Source organism: Carassius auratus, unplaced genomic scaffold, assembly GCF_003368295.1.
Source record: "Carassius auratus strain Wakin unplaced genomic scaffold, ASM336829v1 scaf_tig00005214, whole genome shotgun sequence".
NCBI classification, from domain to species: Eukaryota; Metazoa; Chordata; class Actinopteri; order Cypriniformes; family Cyprinidae; genus Carassius; species Carassius auratus.
The window spans coordinates 416,320-440,975 of NW_020523638.1; the positions used below are offsets into that span (position 1 = coordinate 416,320).

Genomic DNA, 24,656 nt, shown 5'->3' on the forward strand with positions numbered 1-24,656 from the left:
AAAAAAAAAACGAAATAAATACAATTATTTGCTCTCTCTTTGAAAAAGCCAAAAAGAGGTCATCAGTTTCTATTTAAAAGAGTGACCACAAACAGGTGTAATTCTGTCTTGCTTGCCATATTAAATGTTCCTGCTGCTGGGTTGGGCTGCATGGCATGCATTATCAGATGGCAAATGATGATTTGAGTTCTGAAGGGATTCTGAAGTGAGTATACAATGCCATCTACAGACAATGGTACAGAACCAGAAGAGGCACATACAGGTAAAGGTGTGACAAAAATGTCCACAGTCCTGATTTTGACACCAAGTCTTTCCTCCTCTGAATACAAAGTCATTTTTACATAAATATAATCATACAACTGCAACATTCACGCCGGAGAACTGCTTTTTCTTCTTACCAGAAAACAGTGCAAAGGTACAGATAAAGTGTCGTTTTTACCACAATCTTGGCTACAAATGAGACATTGTAAATGTATGTGCCAAATTTCTCCCTAATTCTGAATTCAGCCCACAATTATTAATAAAGAAAAACAAAAGAAAACAAAAACATTCAAATTAAAGCCATAGAGCCATTGAGAATAGGGACACCAACAACCCTACACGAAAGCTTAGGGAAATGTCTCTTAATTTTGTGAGGCTATTGATGCCGATTACGGTCCAAGGACGTTTTTAACAGGATTGGAGCTGTGCTGTGGTTGAAAATATATAAGAGGTCTATTTGTGCTGTTATTTCTGCTGAAGCAAGATAAATGCATATGGTTTATCATTTGGTGCTGTTGAACTGGGCAACAGTGGTGACGAAGGCTTGAAATTAACATTATTAACTAAAAGAATACAAATAATAATAATAGTGAATTGATGCAGGAGAGAGTGGATCTAGGACTGAGAGTGTTTTGCAAACCTGAACACATTGGATAAACTGTATCGTTATTCTTAGTGTATTTGGTTGCGGGTTGAATGGGTGTTTCTGAGTTTTCGTCGTCTTTGTGGACTGAAGGACAGGTTTAGACGTGGTCTTTGAAGGCGTCCAGGTTGAAGGCAGTGTCGAGGAAACGCTTCAGCTCCAGAAGATGGGTGTTCTTGTTTCCTGTGGCCGGGGCGGCGACAGGATCACGTCCGGCATACCTGCACCCAGAACGAAAGAGAGTGAGGACTGGCAAAAAAAAAAAACAGAGCACCTGGAGTGTCACGGCTCTACAGGAGAAGACGAGAGATTACCAGACAGGCTTGGCACGGTTGATGGTGGTGCGCATGCGGGGCTTGACGTAGTCGTAGTATCCCTGGTTCTTATGCTCCTCTTGACACCAGACCAGGTCAGCATTGGGATATTTCTCAGTCTCAGCCTTCACCAGGTCGAACGGGAAAGGAGAGAGCTGGGGAGGAGCAAGAGAGAGAATCAGATCATCACACAACAATGAGAGAAAGCAAGCACTGCTGCTGTTCTGCTGAAGACGGCGGTACCTGCTCAATGCGAGTGATCGCCACAGAGTCCTCCATGCTGCGTGCTTTGCGTTCACGCGTGAGCTCGTAATAGACCTTTCCTGTACAGAAGACGATGCGCTTCACCTCTGAGGGGTTTTGAGTGACCGGTCCATCATCTGGGATCACACGCTGGAAATGAGTGCCTGAAGAGACACACATTAGATAGAGTCGTTTATTCACATGATGTTTTATGCAAGTTTTATTGCTGCTATGAAATCATTCATTGTGTACTCCGTGTTGAATTAGTGTTACTTCCTTGCATTGTGTTTTTTAACAGTGGATTAAACCCCGCTGTTTGTTCTGTAAAATGTGAAACGCTTTAAAATATTTAAATAAATAAATATTCCCTCTGAAACACAGCAACAAACAAACAGTTTCTGACCTGGTAGCATCTGGTCAAAGTTAGACTTGGCCTCCGGATGACGCAGCAGAGACTTGGGAGTGAAGACAATAAGCTAACAACAAGAAAATGAATAAATCAGTTGGATTGCCAATAATGCACTTGACAGATCCGTGAATGTCCAGATACTCTCAGACAGCTGAACTCACGGGTTTCCTGAAGGGAAGAAGGATCTGCCTCCTTATTACATGGAAATAGTTGGCGGGATTTGAACAGTTTACGACGATCCAGTTGCAGTCATACAGCTGACGCACCTCAAAGTCATCAGTGGCTTTCTGCAGGCAAAATAAAAGTACATTGATGTATTCATTCTGGTGAAAGACTATGAAATCTTTGTTTGTAACAACACCGTATTCATGTTTAGAGACATAAGGCAGACAGTCTTACAGGACTAAAGTCCGGGTCATCATTGCACATCTGCAGGAAGCGCTCTGGACGGGCAGAGGAGTGCTCGGGACCCTGTGAAGGAACAAAATAAATCCAAATCATCTCATTTACAGCCAGTACACGGAGTAGTGTGTAGAGAGAATTGTGGGTAATAATAGCCTTACCATGCCCTCCATGCCATGTGGCAGCAGTAAGACAATGCCGTTCTGGCGAACCCATTTAGCTTGGCCAGGGCAGATGAACTGGTCAATTATACACTGAGCCGTGTTATGGAAGTCTCCAAACTGGGCCTCCCACAGAACCAGAGCATTGGGATTGGCCATAGCAAAGCCCAACTCAAAACCTAAAGAAAACCACACAGAATGAAAGAAAACATGAAAGTGTCTATGAGCGTGCTCTTCCTTTCATTTCAGCGTAAGCGTCTGAATACCTAGTACTCCGTATTCCGACAGAGAGCTGTTGCAGACAGTGTACGGGGCTTGGTTAGGGGACACGTGGTTCATGGGAATGCAGATCCTCTTGTCTACGTTCTGGTCATGGAGAACATGGTGACGGTGACTGCAAATAAAGCAAACAACAGGTCAGTGACCTCTTACACCAGCCTAAGATCCAAACTAATGCTGCCTTTGAAAGGGTCGCTTATATAAAAATGGTCTATCACACAGAAATGTGCAGACATTACTACCCAGCTACATTTACCATATTTTTCGGACTATAAGTCTCACCTGAGTATAAGTCGCTTCAGTCCAAAATACATCATGACACGTCGCACTGGACTATAAGCTGCATTTATTCAGAACCAAGAACCAATAGAAAACATTACCGTCTACAGCCACGAGAGGGCGCTCTATGTCTTCAGTGTAGACTACAGGAGAACTGAGCAGCATAGAGCGCCCTCTCGCGGCTGTAGACGGTAATGTTTTGTCTTGGTTCATTTCTCTTGGTTCATGTCAAATTAATTTTGATAAGTCACACCTGACTAAAGTCGCAGGACCAGCCAAACTATGAAAAAAAAGTGCGACTTATAGTCCGGAAAACATGGTAGATTCATAATATATGATAATGATTATATGTTTGTACCTGAAGGTTCCTCTCTCCACATCTTGGCCGCTGAGACGCACATGGATGCCCTCCTTGAGCAGAGAGCCAAAGGCCATGTACTCTCCCAGAGCCCAGTCCACGGTCCTGTTCTTGATCATGTCAGCACGGCCCTTCAGAATACGACTCAGACCTGCACATGAAGGGAAGACGAGTATTATTGTAACAGAATGCATGAAATGTGTGCATATTTATGTACTATTTTTTTAGATCTAGTGCACCTCCATGAATTTTGAAGTCCTCCACGGGTACTGATGACGCCACTTGTCCGATGTGGGACAGCTCCTCCTCTGGCAGACCAGTGGATGGGCAGCTCATACTCTTGGGCTGACCATCCAGAGTGAAAAAACCTGCACACCAAACACAATGTCTGTGTTATTAGATCTAGAAACACATGAAGCATTTTTAAATCAGTATTGCTTAGTCAGAGGTTTTGACCTCACAATATAAAGTCTGGCACATACTGCAATTGTCAAAATCATGCAAAAAAATAAAAAAAAATTTTTGGTCACGTATGCATGTCTTCTCCAATCATTGAGTTGGTTTAAACAAAACCCTTGCAAACTCAGGCTCAACTGCTTCCACCAATTTTGAGCGCAACACCCACATCCAAACATCAAACGATGCACAGAACCAAGTCTCCGTCCTACATTCTTTCTTTTTAGTTTGGATATACATCACAATATGGAGGAAAAGATTTGTCATTGAAACATTAAATCCATATATCCAATATGTATGAAATATGCAATGAAAGATCCATTGTCTGCCTGTGGACGTACCTTTCAAGTCTGACAGTATTTCTTCAACAATTTGGGTCATAATTCAAGGATGTAATTCAATAATATCACACACCTGGCCAGGGGGAGTCCAGCCAGTGCTTGATGTGGAGGATCTTCTCATCCTTAGAGCGAGCATAAGCTTCCTCACAGATTTTGTCATACTTGGAAAACTCTTCCTGTGGAAACAAGAAACAGGTCAAAACACTTCAGAAAGACTAGCTGAAGATACAAGGCAGCTGATTGGTTCTGGGCAGGAGCGTCTGACCTCATACTCCTGTAGTGAGACGGCACCTTCGGCGATGAGCTTCTCTGCATATTTCTGCAGAACTCCCTTCTGCTTCTTGATCTGTTTGTACATCAGTGGCTGGGTGAACATCGGCTCATCCATCTCGTTGTGGCCATTACGGCGGTAACATACCTAAAGGAAAGAAGTCGTATGCCTGATTGATGTCATGAACTAGAACAATAAGTCCGAATAACGCGTTTATAAAAGATGCAAAACACCATCACACACCAGGTCCACCACCACATCTTTGTGGAAGGTGGCTCTCCACTCTGCGGCCACGTTGCACACGTACACCACAGCTTCGGGATCATCTGCGTTGACGTGGAATATGGGGGCATTGACCACACGGGCAACATCAGTAGGATACGGAGAGGAGCGCGCCATACGAGGATCTGTGGTGAAGCCGATCTGAGAAGGACGTGCAGAGGGGATGTGTTAGCATGTATTGTTGTGCATGCATGGGTTTGTTTGTGGGTGTTTGTGCTCGTGTACCTGGTTGTTGACCACCACGTGCACAGTGCCATGTGTAGTGTAGGACGGCAGATCGCTCAGATGGAAGGTTTCATAGACAATGCCCTGACCTGCAAAAGCAGCATCACCATGGATCAAAATGGACATCACCTGAAACAAAAACACACATGGGAAAGAACATTTAAAAGCTGTTAGTTATTTAAAATACATCTTAAAGACACTAGGGATGCACCGATATTAAATTCTCACATATACATATAAGCCACATGTGACAGCATGTCACTGGTCATGTTATGACACATAAATGATGAAATAAAGTCCAAAGAGTTTTGTTTATAACCAATATTGTTGATATTTTGCACAGTATGAAAATTGGATTCATTTTGAGATTGGCTAAAGAATACATTTAACAGTGTTACATGTTATTTGAATTATTCAATTTAGGTGTTTTTAAATTATTAATTTTAAGTGAGCGTCAGAGGAAAAATATCATTTTTTAAAACTCATTTAGATGGCCCGCTTCATTAACTACACAAGGACCAAAATATTAATGCAGTATTGTGAGGAACAGGGGTGCACATAAGTGGTGCGCAGGTGCAACCAAAATAATAAAAAAAAAGTGCTGGGTAAATAAGTTCAGACCACTCATTTTGTACCGACATGGCTGACAGCTCACTTTTTTAGATCAACTAACTCTAATACTGTATAATATTTCCATTCGAACTGAAAGCATGAATAGAAGTTATGTGCTGTTGTGTTCAGAGTCATTTCATTCACTGATCCACAACAGTTCAACCAAAATATTCAGATGTGTGCAGTGCATTTTATGGAGGAATGTTTCCTGGGAGAGTAGCATACATTGCGTCAAAGGCTGTTTCTATAAAGTGGGGCAATTGTAACTTTGCAAGAACAGTCTTGCCCTTCTGATTCACAGTCCTGAAGTATGAGAATCGTTTGAGCAGTGTAGAGTAGTGTGTCCTTTCTCAAATCACAAATACAGAGATGGTTTTATATTTACTAGGTGTGATATTATAAGACAGTAGAAGTCATTATAATCAGAAATTATGTCCCCACTGGATGCAACAAATGCCTGGTTTATAATGGGTTTTATTGTATCACAGTATGGTATGGGGCGTAACATTTCTGTCACACGTTTGAGGTATTCAGCCAATCACAACGCACTGGACAGCTGGCCAATCAGAGCACCTTTTCAGACCGGTGAGCTTTGTAAAAATTGTCAGATTTAAAAAAAAAAGACTGGGCACAGAGGAGAAACAATAATGAAACTTTTTTTTGAACCTTAAACCACTTAAACATATTGCATTATCCAAAATTATTTTTAGCTACATCATATGACCGCTTTAATGGGTCACACTACACTATGTGCAGTGTGAACACCAAACCAAACCTTCAGGTGCTCTCATGAGAACTAGACCCCCAAAAAAGTTGGTGGTCAGTGAGATTTTTTTCTTGAAATCAAAACTTTTATTCAGTAGTGATGCATTAAATTGATCCAAAGTGAAGACAGTAAAGCTATTCATAATGTTAGAACAGATTAATATCTGAAAATAAATTCTGTTCTTTTAAACTTTATATTCACCAAAGAACCCTGAAAAAAGGATCATGGTTTCCACAAAAATAAAATAACAACAACTGGTCTTAACATTGATAATAAAATAAAAGGTTTCTTGAGCAGCAAATCTGCATATCAGAATGATTTCTGAAGGATCATGTGACACTGAAGACTGGAGGAATGATGCTGAAAATACAGATTTACATCACAGGGATAAATTACAGTTTAAAATACATTAAAATACAAAACATTATTTTAAATTGTCAAAAATATTATATAATAGTGTTTTACTGTACTTTTGCTAAAAAAAAAAAAAAAATGCAGCTTTGAAAAAAAAAAAAATCTTAACCCCATTTCTTTGATTGGTAGTGTGTATAATAACACCAGCACAGCCCAAGTTTGATGCTCTTTATGTCTCACCCGATTTCCTTCTGTGTCTCCGCAGTAGAACTGCTCTGCTTTAGTCTTGCCCTGCACCACCGGGTTCACCGCTTCCAGATGGGAAGGGTTGGCCATCAATGACAAAGTAATATTCCTGTCAGTCACACGGTTTATCCTCCTGTGGTACATGCCCAAGTGGTACTTGACATCTCCTGTACCCTGTAGAGGTTCAGACACATTTCATCAATTGCACTGGTTCCTATGTCTGTACTGATGATTCGTTTCACAAGGATCCAAAAAGTGCACACAGACACAGAACGTCACTGACCTCATCAGCAGCTTCCAGTTTAGAGTCAAACTGACAGAAAATTTGCTCCAGCTCCTTACGGATCACATTGGCAAGCACGTTCAGACGGCCTCTACAGAGACAGACAGAAAGAGCAAGAGAGTTTCTATCTGATACCATACGTCACGGTAATATCTGTTTCCACTCCTTTATGCTCATCTGCTTTCCACATTTTAATTTCTTCTTCTACCTGTGAGGCATTCCCATGATGACCGTGTCTACTCCCTTATCGCTGGATTTATCGATGATGGTTTTGAGCGCTGGGATCAGACTCTCACATCCCTCCAGCCCAAAGCGCTTCTCAGAGGACCATTTCCTCTGCAGGAACTCCTCAAACCTGCAGAAATCAGCACACACAGATTACAGAGATCCAGGAAACACCTAAAAAGGGTTTCAAGAAGAAAATATCCATTTAAACATTCCCAGTTTTGGGAAATGCATTACACCAGACACACCAAGTGAAATGTTTTGAACAAACTGTTGGTAATGTGTCCGTTCAGACTGACAGAAACATTCAGATGTTTTTGAAGAAAATGTTTTATGAAGGTATATACCTTCGCATGTGGCCTCTGTGTGAGTTTTTGTGTGTACCTGGTGGAGCGGACCATGCGAGCCAGCAGTGTCCTCTTCTCCTCCAGGCTGAACTGCATCACTCCAGGCCTCTCAAACTTCTGTCTGATCCACTGACACTGGTCCAGGTCATTGATGAACATGAACTCAACCCCTATATGCTGGCAATATGCCATCTGAGAAACAAAAAAAACACCCAATAAAGTACCCAACCACTTAACAACAATGTTAGTTAATCATCAGTTTCTGGGGCCCCAGTGGGCTCCAGGCCCCTGGTTGAGAACCACTGCATCGTGGTAGTCTTCCTAGGACACTGAGTGATAGAAACATTCAGACAGACCCGAGGCTAAATTATTATTAGCGTCCTCACTCACCTCTAAGCGGCGGATGATCTCCCTGAGGGGCAGAGCGCTCTCATTGCCCCCGATGAAGGTAGTGGTGGGCAAGTGGAACACTTTATCCAGATCAGACTCTTCCAGCCCGTAGAAACCTGAGAGCCAAACACACAACACGTCCAACCCAACCCAGAGAAGAAGGACAGGGCGAGAGGGAGGGGAACAGGGAGAAGAAACAGAAAAGAAGGCCAGCATAGATGCCCATGGATAGAGGAGAAATGAAAGTGACAAAGTAAAAGGAAGAGAAAACAATCCAGAGTGAGAAGGGGGAGATATAAATGACAGAATAAAATAAAAAGACAGACAGGGAGAGAGAAAAAAAACACAACAACAAGCATGTGTGAGTTAGTTGGGGGATGAATGAAGTAAATGTGAGGATGACATGCACAACCAGAAACACGGTGGATTGGAGTGATATGGAAGTAGACCACAAAAAGCACCAGCAAACAGCATGATCAATGTTAAATAATAGTTACAGCAAAGCGAACAAAATATGAAAAGAAGTAAGAAGTGTAAATGGATGGAAAAGGAGAAAGAATGAGAAAAAGAATGAAGAAAAAAGATGGGTGGTTTAAAATAGTTGAGAGTTGGGGTGTGGGGCAAAAAAAAGAAAAGGATTAAGTGGGTTAACAGCATAATCATAGTCAGTAATATTGGTGTTAATAACCCTATATATAATTGTTGCATTAAATTCATCCTGAACTTAATATGTAAATGAGCAGCTTTGGATTGCGAGCTGCAATTAATGTATTGAACAGTGAAGAGCCCATTTAGTAGTATAATGAGACTAATTTAATATATTTGTTTATTATTAATTCAGCAGCTCAAGTCAAAAACTGAAAGATTTACTATTTCATATACAGTTATACTGTGTACACTAAAGTACATATATTATGACACAAAGTACAGCTCTGATGTGTGTGTAAATAAACATCAACATCTGTATTAACAATTTCATGATTATGTTTCCTAGGCCTCTAAAAATCAATAAAGAAATAAAAAGAGAAACAGTCATCGAAGTATAGACTACTGCTTTAACCATGTAATTTGAACTAGTATCTGTCTGTATAAGATTCATGATTTCAGATTTCTACAATTTAAATTTAACCATTAAAAATGAAATCTAGAAAAAATAACAGGCCAAAAACTGAACCAAAATCCTTAAATCCTTAAACAGGGATGATCTATGAAACATTGCTTAGTAAATATTTACAAAATATAATATTTCAATAAAACAAATAAATACATACATTTCAATAAACACTGATCTCACAAAACCTGTCAACATGTCCAGGTCACATTTCAAATAATAAATAATAATAATTATATAATAAATAAAATGTTTTGAGAATTTAAGGCCCCCATTTCTTAAAAAAACACTTATATAAAAAAAGGGGTGTTCAGTTGTTTCTGATTTTAGATGGAAGATGAGCTGGACATTTCGGTGTTAGATTCACCACTGAACTGCACACATTCACACTCCCAAAGCTTGTGAACGCAGGCTTCAGACAGATTCTCTATAATCCACAGCAGCACTACGATTTCAGATACCACAACATGCGGGTTAACAGCTTGGCAGATGTGTAGTCTTTGAGTATTAAACTGCCTACAGTTTCTCTGAAACACTTCATATATTTGGCAACAATTTCATAAATGGATGGAAAATGAGTATTTACTGCTGTTCATTCAGTACCTACAACGACATGCGATGCATTCGGCTGTAAAGAGATACTGACAGGTCAGCACACATGGCAACAAACCGGTCTGTGTTGATCATTTTGGATGTTTGGCAAGGAGTGCAAAAAGAGTCAGCCATGCACCTGGAGGCATATGAGCGGGTGTGTTAAAGACAGAGACTGACCTATAGTAGATCAGAGTGTGTTAAAGACAGCGCTAATGAGAGCAAGACAGACGGGGCATCGGGAGAGAGAGTGAGAGTATGTTTCTAGTGTGTTTGTGTGTGTGTCTGGATGTGTGAATATACAGAAGGGTGTGTGTGTGTGTGTGTGTGTTTGGGGGACATTACAAGAGGATACACGTAGCCTTTATTAACTCCCACATAAAGCTTCCTTCACCTCATCTGAAGCTAGTGAACAGCAAAGCCACCAAAATGTATTCTACATTAAAATAACCTCCCCAAAAAAGCCAGCCCTTGAGCAGAAGCATTCATCACTACAATCACAATGTTCACATCCCATCCCAATAATACTTCTTTTTTTAAATGCGTGTGTATCCTACGATCTTTCAACAGCATTTTTTATGACCTGATCTTTTACGGCTCATTAGAAATATTCAGAGTTGTTTAGAATTTAAAGGCTGATGATTACTTGATGTTTGCCTTTTCTTTGTTTATAATAATAAATAGGAAATGTGTTTACGTTATTTCACTTATAACTGATACAGATGGGTCACAGTTAAAGTTGGGTATCGTTTCAATTTTATCGATTCCTAGTTTCGATTCCAATAAGATAAAAAAAAAAATATATATATATATATATATACACTTTTTTTTTTTTTTTTTTTTTTAAGTAAGTCAAACATTTAGATGTCAAACATGTATTCTGTCTTTTTACAAAGCATTCTGTTGCAGCTGAATAACATGAGTAAAACTCAGCAGCCTTAAAACACTGCAAGAGGAATTTTGCCTGTGCTTTAAAAAAATACCATAGCAAAAACAACTAGATTCACATCCATTTCAAATATTAAGTGTTAAAGAAAAGTAAACAATAAGTAAATCAATTAGCAATATCCTTAATATATACAACTAAACAAAATTTCAGGTACAGAAACTTCAATTAAAATTTTAAAAACACTGCATAGTTTTCTTTTTATAAATAAAATAAAGATTCATCAATTAAAGTTATTAAATGTATTCAGTCAAGATCAGTGAATGATTCTTTTTCATTCTTTGATTAACATTAATGACAGGCAGCGTATTTATTAGGCTGTTGTCTCTAAGCAAAAATACTGTACATGTGCGTTTCCTTTCTCATCTTTTCATGTAAGACAAAAAGGGCCGTGTTTATGATGAGGATCCTGACGATCAGACCTAGAGGGACTTTTTTTTGTAGACACAAGATCGACCACTATATAAAATCGTCAGATCGCCCACCGCTACTGCACTCTAGAACCGAAAGTTCTAGAATGACACCTGCAAATTTTCAGGACTTTTACAAATCACATTAAACACAGTAAATCAGTGCAAATAGTTTTAATAAAGTTCAAATAGTTTACAGTCTCCATATCTTTTAGGCTACGTTTAAAACTAGTGCGTTCCATTTTAAAACAGCTCATAATTTCTATTCATTTTCCACTGATTTACTGATGAGAATTTGCTGCTTCCAGCACTGTTTTCTGTTCATATGTTCATATGCCAATGATATTTAGCATTTATAACCGGTCTTCTACGACGAACATCAACGACACTTCCACGTTTAGTTCTGTAAATAAGAAACACAGAAAAACATGAAGCTAATATATGTGATTAGACAGTTTATTATTTGCATGTGATTTTCATGAGATTCTGGATATTTTCATACTAATGGCCTCTTTCAGAAACATTTCATGACTAAAATCCTCATTAGATCACGATCGGAAGTTATTACAAACATTCAATGGTGGTTTTAAGTGAGTTTCGAGTAAAAGCGGAGTGTAAATCTTATGAATTGTCTTATGTAGCATGATTCTACAGTGTGCATGAATGGTCAAGTAACAAGAATTTTTGGTCGAGTAGTGTGGAATTTTTCTGAAATGCCAGTATGAATGAGGATCATTTATTTTAAAATGCTATTTCAAAATGAAAAATGCATTAGTGTTAGTGTAGCTTTACATCGACAGGGATTGGGACGCTACACGTCTCTGGGTGGAATCGGCATAAACTAGTGTTTTTCCTGGAGGCCTCATCAGAGCCAATCACCAGCACTTGATGTAGGAACATAAAGCATGCTGCACATTTACTGACTAACTGATGTTGACGAGATTAAACCCTTAGGTATTGAAATTTGGTACCAAACGACAAGACATATTTCAATAATGGATGGTATCGAGGCAACCTGGTCAGTGCCTAAAGAATATCGAGCTCGATACCCAGCCCTAGTCATTAGACCACTGATAGCTCTTATGAGAGTTTTGCATCATATAGTGTTGGTCCATGATGGATACAGGTACAAATGAACAATGACAAGGAATCTGGAAACAAACAACCTCTTCAAGGGTAAGCTCTTCAGCAGAATATAAGCAAACAATGTGCAGCAAATAGAAAGTGTGTGCTTGTAACTGTAAGGTCAGATCATATAAGCAAGCCAATCTCTACAGACTGGTCTAGCAAAGAACATTGCCCTTTTGTAGAGGCCAAATACAGTGATGCTGGCCTTCATCAACGCAAACCCAGAATCACAAAAAAATAAAATAAAAAAGCCCTAAAATTCTTTCCAGTAAAGTTGCCCAGACACGTTTCTTCAATCATCAATTTAACACAATACCCCATCATAGTGAATAAATTATAAAGTTGGAGCTGACATTCAATAACCAATGGTCATGGAAAGCAGTTTAACATCCTAACCAAGTCCTAACCAAGGTTTGGTGGACATTCACAATTCCTCACCCAGTTTATCCGATGATGTAATAATGTCATTGGGAATGCATGAATCCAGATCAGTATCCATAATCCCCAGAGGGTCCAGCTGAGCCACATGGTGACCACGTATCTACAGAAGACAAGAGGTCCCCCCACAAATGGGAGCCGAGTGCAAAACCACCCAGAAGGGAAAGATATCGAAGAGGGGAGGAAGAGGGCACAGAAGAGGATGTGCAGAGCAGCAAGAGAACAAGAAAGTTGAGATGATATAGGAGGTGTGATTGAAGATGAAATGAAGTGTCGTGTGCAGAGGGGGTTTAAAAACAGGGGAAAGAGGAATTGAGAGAAATGGGGATAGATAAAGGGAAGGGCAATCACACAAAACAGGCTCATTAATGGTGGTCTGTTGAGCTGTGTGGGACAGAAAACATTTCTCACCAACATGCTGGAACCCAGTAGCTACTGGGGACTCGTCAAAATTTACACAACTGATGCCAAGTGGGTCAAGGTTTGCATTGTGATGCCCCATTACCTGGAAACAAGGCAACAGCAGTCACAAGACATGAGGAGTCCACCAAGCAGATACCATGACTGTGAAATCAAGCCCAATCTTTCACAGTATCACAAACGTGAGATGTACAGTAAAACTATGCAACCAAAATGAGGTATTACACAATTTGAGTTCTTAAATCAAATGGGACTATCTGCTAGAGATCGACCAATATCTCATTTACCAATTAATCACCACCTTTATGAAACCATTTATTTGCTTTATGGAACTACTGGTTATCGGGAAAATCAACCGAGGTAGTTGCAGAATCAGATCTTTTTTTTTTGTTGTTGTTGCTGCTGCTGTTGTTGTTTAATTTATCCGTGTTCCACCGTGGCCAATGTGTATTAAATCAAAGTCCAAGATGGAAACGGTTCACCATTTCTCTAAATTCAGCATTGAAAATTCAAATATATATGACAGTTATAATTCAAGCTGCATTATGACTCCATATGATTTAAAAAGAAAATTGTCATTGTGATTTTTGTTTTTTTCAAAACATTCTCATGTATCAATGTTAATTGTTTAATAAAGTTCAGCATTAAATAACTTTTTAACTGAAAAGTAAATGAAAGTTTTCATTCATATCACTTATATTAGAAGCTATCGACTAAATGAATCAATTATCAGCCAGATTTTTCACTTTAGCTGTCGGCAAACTCCAATACTGGTCGACCTCTGCTATCTGCTTAGTGGATGTTCTCCTGTAACCTCAAAAAGCATCTTTTTATTTTTTTTTACAAAATGAACATGGATCACTTACCTTCACAATGCAACTCAAAGGTAGCACTGAAATATCACTTTTAAGCCAGTATTTTTAAAGAACCTCACTAGGGCTGTGACGGTGGCTGATTTTTACCACCAACAACTGCCGATGGCGCGGTCGCGGTGTTGCTAATATATTGTGTGTATATATATATATTAGGGGTGTAACGGTTCACAAAATTCACGGTTCGGTTCGATACGATTCACTGGTGTCACGGTTCGGTTCGGTACGGTTCGGTACGTTTTAGATACAGCAAAAAGAAAAAAATTGGCAGATAAATTTCCTTGATTTTTAAAAAATGTTTTATTTATTAAAACTAACGAAGTATGTTTTTTGATTTTTTAGATTGAACAATGATGGAGCTATTCTTTACCCATATTCTATGGTGTTTTCTTAGCAGCATACTGTATAAACAAAAACAGCTCCTTATAAAAAAAATGAACATGTTATATTGTTGTAGTAGTTATGAACAAATACAAAGATGTAACTCTTTATATGGAACTCTATAACTCTTTATATTGAGTGTGTTTTTACTCAATTGGTTCTCTATAGGGCTTACGTTTTTTGGAACAAAGCAGGAATTACTCGCTCACTCAGTACGCGCTGAAGGCTCGTTGGAAAATGGCCAAAGGGTCTTTCACACAGGACGCAGTATGCGTTGCCCTTCAGATACAACGCGATTCGGGCTGCACTATGCCAAGAGCAAAGTAGGTGGAGTTTTCAAAACTGCCCGTGCATACGTTAAATTTATAACAGTTCTTCTCTCTAGTAACGTGCAGGCCTGTTAATTGTATCGTACTGCTCAGGAAATTCCGACACAGTACAGTACTAGTCCATTTTGATTTCCGTGTTTGTTTGGATGCCCCGATCGATTGGTAAAGTGCACCCAAACACCAGACCTGTTGGTTATCGGAGGATCTTCTATTTCTGGTCTGTTAAACGCATTGAAACGAGCCTTCAGCGCGTACTGAGCGAGCGAGCGCCTGACTGAGTAGCCTAACATAAACATATAAGTTGGTGTTTTTTTTCTTCTTCGGGAGTGTCAGGGGCGTTGCCTGTTACGTCGTTTGGGTTATTGGGCTACCTTGTTGAACGCATATCATTATATTTCACAATTTTTTTTCCAAATATAATGAATTAGTCCAACGAACCGTTCGGTACATAGTGCGTACCGCGTACCGAACCGAAAGCCTCGTACCGAACGGTTCAATACGAATACGCGTATCGTTACACCCCTAATATATATATATATATATATATATATATATATATATACAGTACAGACCAAAAGTTTGGACACACCTTCTCATTCAAAGAGTTTTCTTTATTTTCATGACTATGAAAATTGTAGATTCACACTGAAAGCATCAAAACTATGAATTAACACATGTGGAATTATATATGGAATTATATACATAACAAAAAAGTGTGAAACAACTGAAAATATGTATATATATATTTTAGGGGTGTAACGATACGCGTATTCGTATTGAACCGTTCAGTACAAGGCTTTCGGTTCGGTACGCATTATGTACCGAACGGTTCGTTGGACTAATTAATTATATTTGAAAAAAAAAAAAAGTGAAATATAATGATATGCGTTCAACAAGGTAGCCCAATAACCCAAACGACGTAACAGGCAACGCCCCTGACACCCCCGAAGAAGAAAAAAAACACCAACTTATATGTTTATGTTAGGCTACTCAGTCAGGCGCACGCTCACTCCGTACGCGCTGAAGGCTCAATGCAAAATAGCCAATGCGTTTAACAGACCAGAAATAGAAGATCCTCCAATAACCAACAGGTCTGGTGTTTGGTTGCACTTTGGATTCCCTGTAAGCTATAATGGGGATGGCAAGAGAGTGGTGGATAAAAAAACAACGGTATGTCGCATCTGCTACATGACAATAGGGTAACACCAGCGGGAATAAAAAAACAAAAAACAAAACACCAGCGGGAATACTTGAAACGTGTCAACTCATTTACGCCGACATCACCTTATTGTGTCAGCATCTGGGAAAAGACGAAAAAAAAGGAGAAACATACACGCAACAAACTATCCCCGCAGCATTTAGACAGACATTTCCAACTGACTCAAACAGGGCAAAAGACATCACCGCGGCGATTGGTACATTTACGTTACATTTACATCATAGCCACGGATATGAGACCTTACTATTTACCATTCATTCTATCATCACCATTATAGCTTACAGGGAATCCAAAGCACACCCAAACACCAGACCTGTTGGTTATTGGAGGATCTTCTATTTCTGGTCTGTTAAATGCATTAGACATTTTGCAACGAGCCTTCAGCGCATACTGAGTGAGCGTGCGCCTTAGGGGCCGTTCACATATCGCGCCTAAAACGCGTGGAAAACGCTAGGCACGTCTTTCTCTTCCTTTCCAAAGCGCTCGGGCAGAAGCGCCCCTGAGGCGACTGCCTTTGCTAAGCAACAATGACGTGCTCTCTCCATGAAGATGCGGAAATTTCAGCAAAGGATAAATGGATTTGCAGCTCTAAAAATCGCTTGCAGTAGGCTAGTTCTGCTACTAAATTTATTTCAAAATTGCAATCCATATACAACTATGATCAGCTGTTCCTTCATCTTGGCTGAGCTTTCAACGTTGTTACGGGAAAGGATGAAGCTGATTGGTTAGTTCTTGTCACATGACCCGCGGTGCGCTTGCGGCATTCTGAAAAGTTTAGATATTTTTACATTTTGCTGTATCTAAAATGTACCGAACCATACCGAACCGAACCGTGACATCAGTGTATCGTATCGAACCGAACCGTGCATTTTGTGAAACGTTACACCCCTAATATATATATATATATATATATATATATATATATAAATTAAACGCGAGCGATGCAGTGTGACAAAATACTCATTATAATCAGTGATGCTACACTGGATACAGCATGACACGATATGATAAATCCCCTGTCCGGTCTGTGAGGTACTGACACAGCATTCAGATGTCCTGTGTAGACACTAGTCAGACTAAACCTGTTGGAACGCGGCGGTGTTGCGTCCGGTTTATTTTTATGTCTCATTTGTTTTTGGCCAGTTTGAAGAAAGCCACACCAAACCTGACCAGCCAGGCGTTTGCGATCACGGGAACTTGTGCAAACGCTGATGGGTGACATAAACGGAGATGGCTCCAGATCGGCGATGCAGTATTTGGTTTCCCAATAAGGTCCATCGCCCAACACTAAATTAATTTGCTGAATGCATAAACTATTTTCCTGCACTAAAACCTGCCAATCTAAATGAAATGCTGTGTATGGTATGGTGTTTGAGGTAATTTGTGAATTACCATAGACTTACCATAGAATTTGCAACTATTACTGTTATTACACTTGTATACAAAACTTTGTATTACGCTTGCTATAGAGTGTGTGACGTCACATTTACTACCACTGGTGGCAGTAGACAACCGCGGTGACGCAGTTGTCACGCAACCGTCATAACCCTAAACTTCACAGGTTTTTTTTTTTTCAATCAGCATTTGTACCTGATAGGCCCTGATGAGGGACTGGACTGCCAGATGGTCTTCCACCAGTTTCTCCACTTTAGGCTGAGCCCCCACCAGAGACTGGGCCTGAGGGAGCCCGGCCAGACTCACTCCCATTGGAGGAGGACTCTGGTAGGCTGTACCCGGGGGGGCACCAGCATTAGCATTCCTGAAGAAAATGTCCCAAGACTGGAGAACAAAAAAAAGAGCCAGGATTTAGTCTCTTTAGGTAGAGACTTAAGCTGCAATCAATAGATAAAAACATACTCAACTGGATATGACACTACTAAAATCATTTTAAGCAACAACTAATAAAGCAGGTAAGAATCCTTTAACAGGGCTGTGCGATATGGACCCAAAAAAAACTATCGCGATTTATTTGATCAGTTTTGCGATTTTAATCACGATTTTGACACACACAGACATGCTTTACAGTCAAATTCATTCAGTATGAATTTGAAACATATTTTCAAAAGAAAACCAATTAAAGCTTTATCAAAAAGTTGTAACATGTCTCTAGAATGGATATAAGTCAGAATAATCACGAAGTAAAGATGTGACAAAATGTCTAGACATATGGCAAAAAAACCAATTTATAATAATAATAATAATAATAATAATAATAATAATAGTAAATTAATCCTCATTGTATTGGTGCCTCAGGTGTTGAAATAGATTTGTTATACATTATACAGCTTCACACCATCTGCAGTGTATATACAGTATGTGTATGCGGTGCAGAAGCAGAAAGCACATTTAAATAATGCAAGAGCATGAATCTCTCCGCTCGCACGCAGATTTCCTTTGCTTTGTCAAAAAACCAGACACGCATGATCAGATACACGCTGCTCTCGCCAGGAGCACACTTAAAACATGTCTCCTCCTCTCGTTCAAATTGCATCACGTGCATTCACAACTCTCTCTATGCTCATGTGCTAGATTATTTACTTATTATTATTATTATTATTAATTATTTTTGCATTTTCCTATTTCTAACCTTTTCTGATCACATCTTTTACCGTGTGCAGTGTAAACACTCCGATCCATTAACATGGGCTCGGAAAAACTACACATCATAGACAGAGCTTGTGAACCTGGTGTTACGTAGGCATATGCCCAGTCTGTTCTGTTCTCACACTCCATTTAGTCGCACTGCATTCTGATTGGATTGGATAGCATACTGCGGGAGGTCGGGCGGCAGAAAATCGTGCTATAAAGCGATTTAGAAATCGTACGTGCAAAGCCCTAAACTGTTCCACAGTGTCATTAAATTAAATGGTTAAATTATAATTAAATTTTTCTTACAAACACGCATCGATTTGCTACAGGAGGCTTTCATCCATCCCCCGGAACTGTGTGAGACACTTCATTTTTGGGTGAGCTAACCCTTTTAGCTCAGGGACAACTCATCCAGCAACATTTGTGCTACAGAGAAGAATGGATGTTACAGACTTTAAATCATGTTGCTCTCCCAGAAAACTGGAATCAGCTGAATTAACACTTAATACAATATTTTAAGGCATTTTTTAATAATTAAACTGATCCTCACAATTAGGATAGAGACCGTTAATGCTACTTTGTGTTTTTAATGCTTCACCAATATAATGTGAAGTTAAAGAAGATGTTCAGGGATTGTGGTACTTTGCCTGATTGATTGATTGATCATAAATGAGCTGGAGCTTTACAGTGCATTAACATTCATATAAACACTGGTCTCTCTCAAAGCATGCGTGTACATTTACACATAATACTCATAATGTTCAATAATGATGGTGTTGGAGCCTTTTGAAAAGGTATATAAAATGGATGCCAGTGATATTCGATACAGATTATTATCACGAGGAATTTCAAATCTTCATTTCTTTCAAATTTAAAGGCAGAATTTTGCTCCTAAGTGAAAGTTGTAGAACCCACATTGTTAACTTTGTTTTTAAACTACTCTTTTTGGTCAGAACATGACAAACACTTGACATTTTGCCTTAAAATAAATGCATTTATAGAGGTTGAATTTCTTTGTTTCTGCATGATCTAATGAGCGATATTGTTTCAAATAATGAATCAGGTTTGTGTTGCCTGTCTTTGACGCGTATCTTCAACACAGTTTGCAGTACAGGCTGTGATATTACATCTTATTTATATTTGTTTTTGGTCTCTTAGACATGCATGTTAAATAAACCAGTTTGATTTCCATTTGTCAGGTATCAATTTCAGGAATTAATAGATCTGGACAATTATTGGACAAGACGGCTTTTAATAAAACTTAGATCAAGGATGTAGTCCTATATATATATATATATATATATATATATATATATAAAAAACCTTTACCAAACCTTCAGACCCTGAGTGAATGCCTGATTCTAGATGGGCCAAGAGACCTGGTCATCATATTTGGAAGCCCAAGTATATCTTGCCACCATTGGTGTCTCTATGTTCAATTTAACTCACAATGGTTTTGAGAAATGCAGCCCTGGTCCAGTTAACGTAGGCTGTGTTTACACTGCAAATCTTAATGCACAGATCCGATTTTTTTACTATATCCGATTTTTGGCCTGCATGTTTACATTCACTTTTGATGCGACTGGTATCTGATATCTGTGTTTACATTAATTCACACCCAAAATGACTGTCAGTGATAACTCTACTATGCACATGGTAGACCCTCAGGTTTTGAATGGGCTGCTGTTAAAATTATTTATATAATTCATGTTGAGTGGCGATTATTATTTGCCAGAATGGCCAACGGCTGTCATGGCACAAAATCTGACTGAATGGATAAAGACCAGAAAATAACAGTAATTTTCATGTTATTTTGAATTGAGAAAGAGAGAGAGAGCGAGAGAGAGAGAGAGAGAGAGAGAGAGAGTGCATGAGCGATATAGTGAAGCTTGTTGGTTTAAACAGCAAAGTTATCACCTCATTGCTGAGAAATGTAATTGAGCTTTTAGTAGCGAAGCTACTGTATTTATAAGGTGACCATATGAGCCATTTTCCCAGGACGCGTCCTTGCCAGGATTTGTATATTGCCTAAAACATCCAAAGTAGTTTGACCAATAACAAGCAGGTATGTTACATAATCAACCAATCATGGCATGTGAGAAGGTGAGATTTACAGAGAATGATTAAAGTGTCGTGACATTCAGCCAAAAGTGACGAAAGCAATGCAATGCAAATACACGTACATGTTTGGTGTTTGTTCATTCAATCAAATTTAAGGGCATCGCTGCGCACCGATCATTGTATGACACCAAAGTACCAAGATGTGATTTGAATGCATAAGGAGGCGTCTGCTCTGCTCTCTACAGCTCTTATGAATGTCATATAATGATCGAACTGCACAGCACAAACAGCCAAAATCAGGATATTTTAGGCAATATAAAAATCCTGGCAAGGACGCGTCCTGGGAAAATGGCTCATATGGTCACCCTAATTTATAAAAATAATGGGAACGTGTTGGAAAACCAGCTCCTGAATGTTGTACACTTCCTTACATACACGTTCCCAACCTCAATAAAATATGAGGTCATACAGCACACCAGCATTTAAATGCAGTCTTTAAGAACAAACGTGTCACCCTCACATTGTGATGACTTGAAGTTCTGAGGAGAATCGGATGTGTGTCTTTAGACGTAGGTCAGATGTCCAGATATTGGATATGTTTCTGATTTAAAACCACAAGCAACACAGTTTGGATGCAAAAAAAAAAAAATAAAATAAAATAATCCAATCTCATGCAGATTTTTGTGTGCAACCAGTTCCGATCTGTGTAAGATGTGAGCAATAAATAAATAAATAAATAAAATAAAACCTAGATTTCTTTGGGTCTATGGGAAACAGGGGCTTTGGGTCTAGGGTAACGACTGCTTTTTGGACCCAGTCAGTGGCCAGTCGATGAATTGCAGTTTAAATCACGTATGTGTCGGTTTCAAGAGAGATCGGAATGTTGTCGCTTGGTGTAAATGCAGCCATATATACATGGTTTCTGCATGTTTCTTAAAATGGAAATGTAAGGCTTTAATTAAAATTCTAAGAATAAATTGAAGGGAACACAATGCATCAGTATGTTCTCTAAATGTGCTTGTTAAGTGTACGATTAGTTATAAACTGATCTCCATTAATTCAGTTTTATGACATAATACTCTTAAAGTTATTTTTTTAAATCTTGGCTTACATACATTTTTATGTATGCCATGTCATAGCATTTTTTTTTCTAACCTATGGTTCTCTAGCCATCGAATTTAATTGTGAATCAAATCATTATAAATTCTAAAAATCTTTCTTGAATCAAATCGAAAACCTATTAATCTTGAATGAATTAATCTATGAATCGTGAATCTATTAATACTAGTTATTAATGTTGTGCACTGCGCTTGGGCTGAAGAGCTGAATGAACACCGGTAAACTGAAGCGCTTTGCTGGCAGCTTAATTAACTCAAGGAAATGCATCAGAGAGGAGATTTATGAGATATTTATACAATATAAACATATTACAACTTTCAAGGTAATTCAAATTGAAAATGACTGAAGGTGAAACACCAGTAGACTATTATTAACTAGTCTATAAATGTTCTGTAAAAACCATGAACAGCAGCTTTCAGCCTGATGACAGTCATAAGCATAACATTATAAAGAGAATAGTACCGTATGAAAAGTTGTGAATTCAGTGTATTCATGTGAATTTCAGCCCCTTTTTTTAGAGGAAGAAGAGCACGTCGAGTTACACCTCTGACTAACATGTAACTTAGTTCAAGTTTAATGCATTTGTGTCTTTTCGTGCATATATAAGTTTTAATATTACATTTATGTTGTATAAATATTGGATTCTCATATAACATAATTAACCAGCTAACAAAGCACTTCAGTTTAACGGTGTTCATTCAGCTCTTCAGCAACAGTGCACACAGCTTAAACAGAAATGCTGCTTTTTGAAACAATGCTATCTATTAATTAAAGATACTTTTTCAAAATCATTGATATATTATTAATAATAACAACCACCACTTATTTTCATAATATTGACCAGTGACTTGTTTGCATTATTTTATTCACTTGGAAGGCTGTTATGTCTGATTTCTGTTGAAGTGTTTAATGGTGAGACTTTTTTTGTAATCAGGCTCTCAAAAAGTATAGAAAAATTTGGATTTAGATATATATAAAGAATTATCGTATCAGCCAAAATGTTCATATTGGTGCATCCCTAGGACTTTGTACTTACATTTGAACTGTGAAGGTATTATAACTAAAGGTCACAAAGATACCATGTGTCACCGTGTCCTGGAGCCGTCACACTCTCATGACTGCTCTAAAAATACTACAGGGATTCCAGCAATGTGAACTTACACATACTGCAGACAGACCGAAGTTTACTGTATATTTGTATTGGGATAGTTTTTTAAATTATGACAAGAAGCCCAAGACTTTTTGTTAGGGACTGACAACGGAGTTGAGCTATTAGAAGGGTTTAAATTAATTGTTGCATTGATGCATCATGACAAGGATGTGCACGATTCTGCATCGATTATAGCCTACTGACATCATACGCAACTGTGGTTAAATACACTTGAATCTCTGAATAATTTTATGTAGACCTGTCATGACAACAACTTTTTGTTGTGCAATACATTGCCCCGGAAATAATTGCTATAAACTATATTATTGCCATTTTAAGACCATTTCATACCACTGAATATTATGATTATAGATTATATACCAGCATAATAATGCAAGGCGGCTTACACACTTTCAAATGATGACAAACTTTTAATTCTTACTTTGTGTATTGAGTGTGTATTTAGATCATGGAAATTTAACGAGAACCTGCAAAAGACACAGACGCAAGTGGAATGCAAAAACATGGTGACTAAATTTTTACGTAAATATAATGGGCAATATATTGCACGATCAAAAATGATTGAGGTCATGTACACATTATGCGATAAATCTATATATTGATTGTAACAGGCCTACTTTTATACAACAAAATTGACGTAAACACAGTTATGTTTTCAGAACAGGACAAAACATCTGATATGAAGAAACAGACCTGTGCATTAGTGTGAATGCAGCCACTGTCTATGATCTCATCAGTAATAATAAAACATCAATAATGCTGAGGAAAAAAGAAAAACCCATAATGATTGTCTGTAAACAGCTGGAAGGTTTCAGCCATTGGCACCACAGAAGAGAGGTCTCTTCTTTCCTTCTTCCCATAATGCACCTGCACGTCCTCTGCCTCTTACCTTGTGCACACTCTTGGGATTCTCCAACCATGCATAGTACATCTCCTCGACATAGTTAGAGCTGGTTCCGTTCAGAAACGGCTCTGCGGCAACCGGTGCCGTGTAGCACCTGAATGGCTGAAACGTCCTAGGGGTGGCTGCTGGCCTCTGCTGTGACAGATGTTTAGCAGTTTGTGAGGCCGTGATCGGCCGGAGCCGTGCCACACAAGTCCTTAAGCGGTGCATCGCAGTCTTTTGAACAAGCACCACCCACACTCAATAGTTCCTGGATGTACCCAGTGCCACAACAGAAAAGAGAAGTGTCACCTCCTTCTTCTTCTTCTTAAGCTCAAACGGAAAATGCGTTTCAATTTGCTGGGGAAGAATAGATAGTCCCAAAAGCCCTTGACCGTTTAATCCTATCTGTAGTTTGTACTCTGGAGAGAAAAAAAGAAAAGAAAAAAAAAAGGAACAGACAAGTCAGAGGTGCATTGAAATAAATTTGATCTCAACATTTAAGAGACAAATAGATTAGATGGATAGGAGGACACTGAGATTTTTAGTGCAAAATCAACACAAACAGTTATAATCAGGTACAACAGTAGGCTGGGATCTTAAATCATCAAAATAAAACATCTTCATACGGCTCAGAATGTAATCTCATTTCATATCTGTTTGTGCAATTCTGTGCTTTACGTGACATAATGGCTGCTTCCAGAGAACAGACAAAGGTCAAAGAGCTAGTCGAGCTCCCGATAAAGACCATGAGCTCCAAAGGAATCATATTGTTGAGGAAAATAATTAAATACCTTGTAAACTGTAAAAGGCTTGGTGGTTCTTAAATATACAAAGTAAC

The 24,656-nt window shown here is 38.8% G+C and overlaps 1 protein-coding gene across 2 annotated transcripts; it reads right to left on the reverse strand.

The window, feature by feature from the left end:
* Positions 1 to 981: 981 nt before the first annotated feature.
* On the reverse strand, positions 982 to 24,237 carry LOC113070689 (2-oxoglutarate dehydrogenase, mitochondrial-like). 2 transcript variants are annotated; one of them, XM_026244080.1, is made up of 22 exons: positions 23,822 to 24,237; positions 17,583 to 17,771; positions 12,772 to 12,874; positions 8,148 to 8,263; positions 7,795 to 7,949; positions 7,394 to 7,540; positions 7,186 to 7,276; positions 6,897 to 7,076; positions 4,925 to 5,053; positions 4,661 to 4,840; positions 4,412 to 4,564; positions 4,220 to 4,322; positions 3,589 to 3,717; positions 3,350 to 3,500; positions 2,700 to 2,827; positions 2,434 to 2,612; positions 2,270 to 2,341; positions 2,032 to 2,157; positions 1,865 to 1,937; positions 1,462 to 1,625; positions 1,219 to 1,373; positions 982 to 1,125 (listed from the first exon to the last, which is right to left on the reverse strand). In XM_026244080.1, the coding sequence occupies exons 1-22, from the start codon at positions 24,044 to 24,046 to the stop codon at positions 1,005 to 1,007; spliced, it is 3,069 nt and encodes a 1,022-aa protein (XP_026099865.1). In that variant the 5' UTR covers positions 24,047 to 24,237; the 3' UTR covers positions 982 to 1,004. The 2 variants fall into 2 exon arrangements, with proteins under 2 accessions (XP_026099865.1, XP_026099866.1); XM_026244081.1 differs by lacking the exon at positions 12,772 to 12,874 and adding an exon at positions 13,183 to 13,276.
* Between the last annotated feature and the right edge of the window lie 419 nt (positions 24,238 to 24,656).

What these genes read in the sequence shown, in the direction of transcription:
- LOC113070689 (XM_026244080.1), bottom strand. Translation starts at nt 24,046, where the DNA reads ATGCACCGCTTAAGGACTTGTGTGGCACGGCTCCGGCCGATCACGGCC. An exon ending in ACGTGGTGGTCAACAACCAG is followed by an intron (nt 4,841 to 4,924) that starts GTACACGAGCAC and finishes CGTCCTTCTCAG; the next exon opens with ATCGGCTTCACCACAGATCC. An exon ending in TCTCACTACAGGAGTATGAG is followed by an intron (nt 4,323 to 4,411) that starts GTCAGACGCTCC and finishes TTGTTTCCACAG; the next exon opens with GAAGAGTTTTCCAAGTATGA.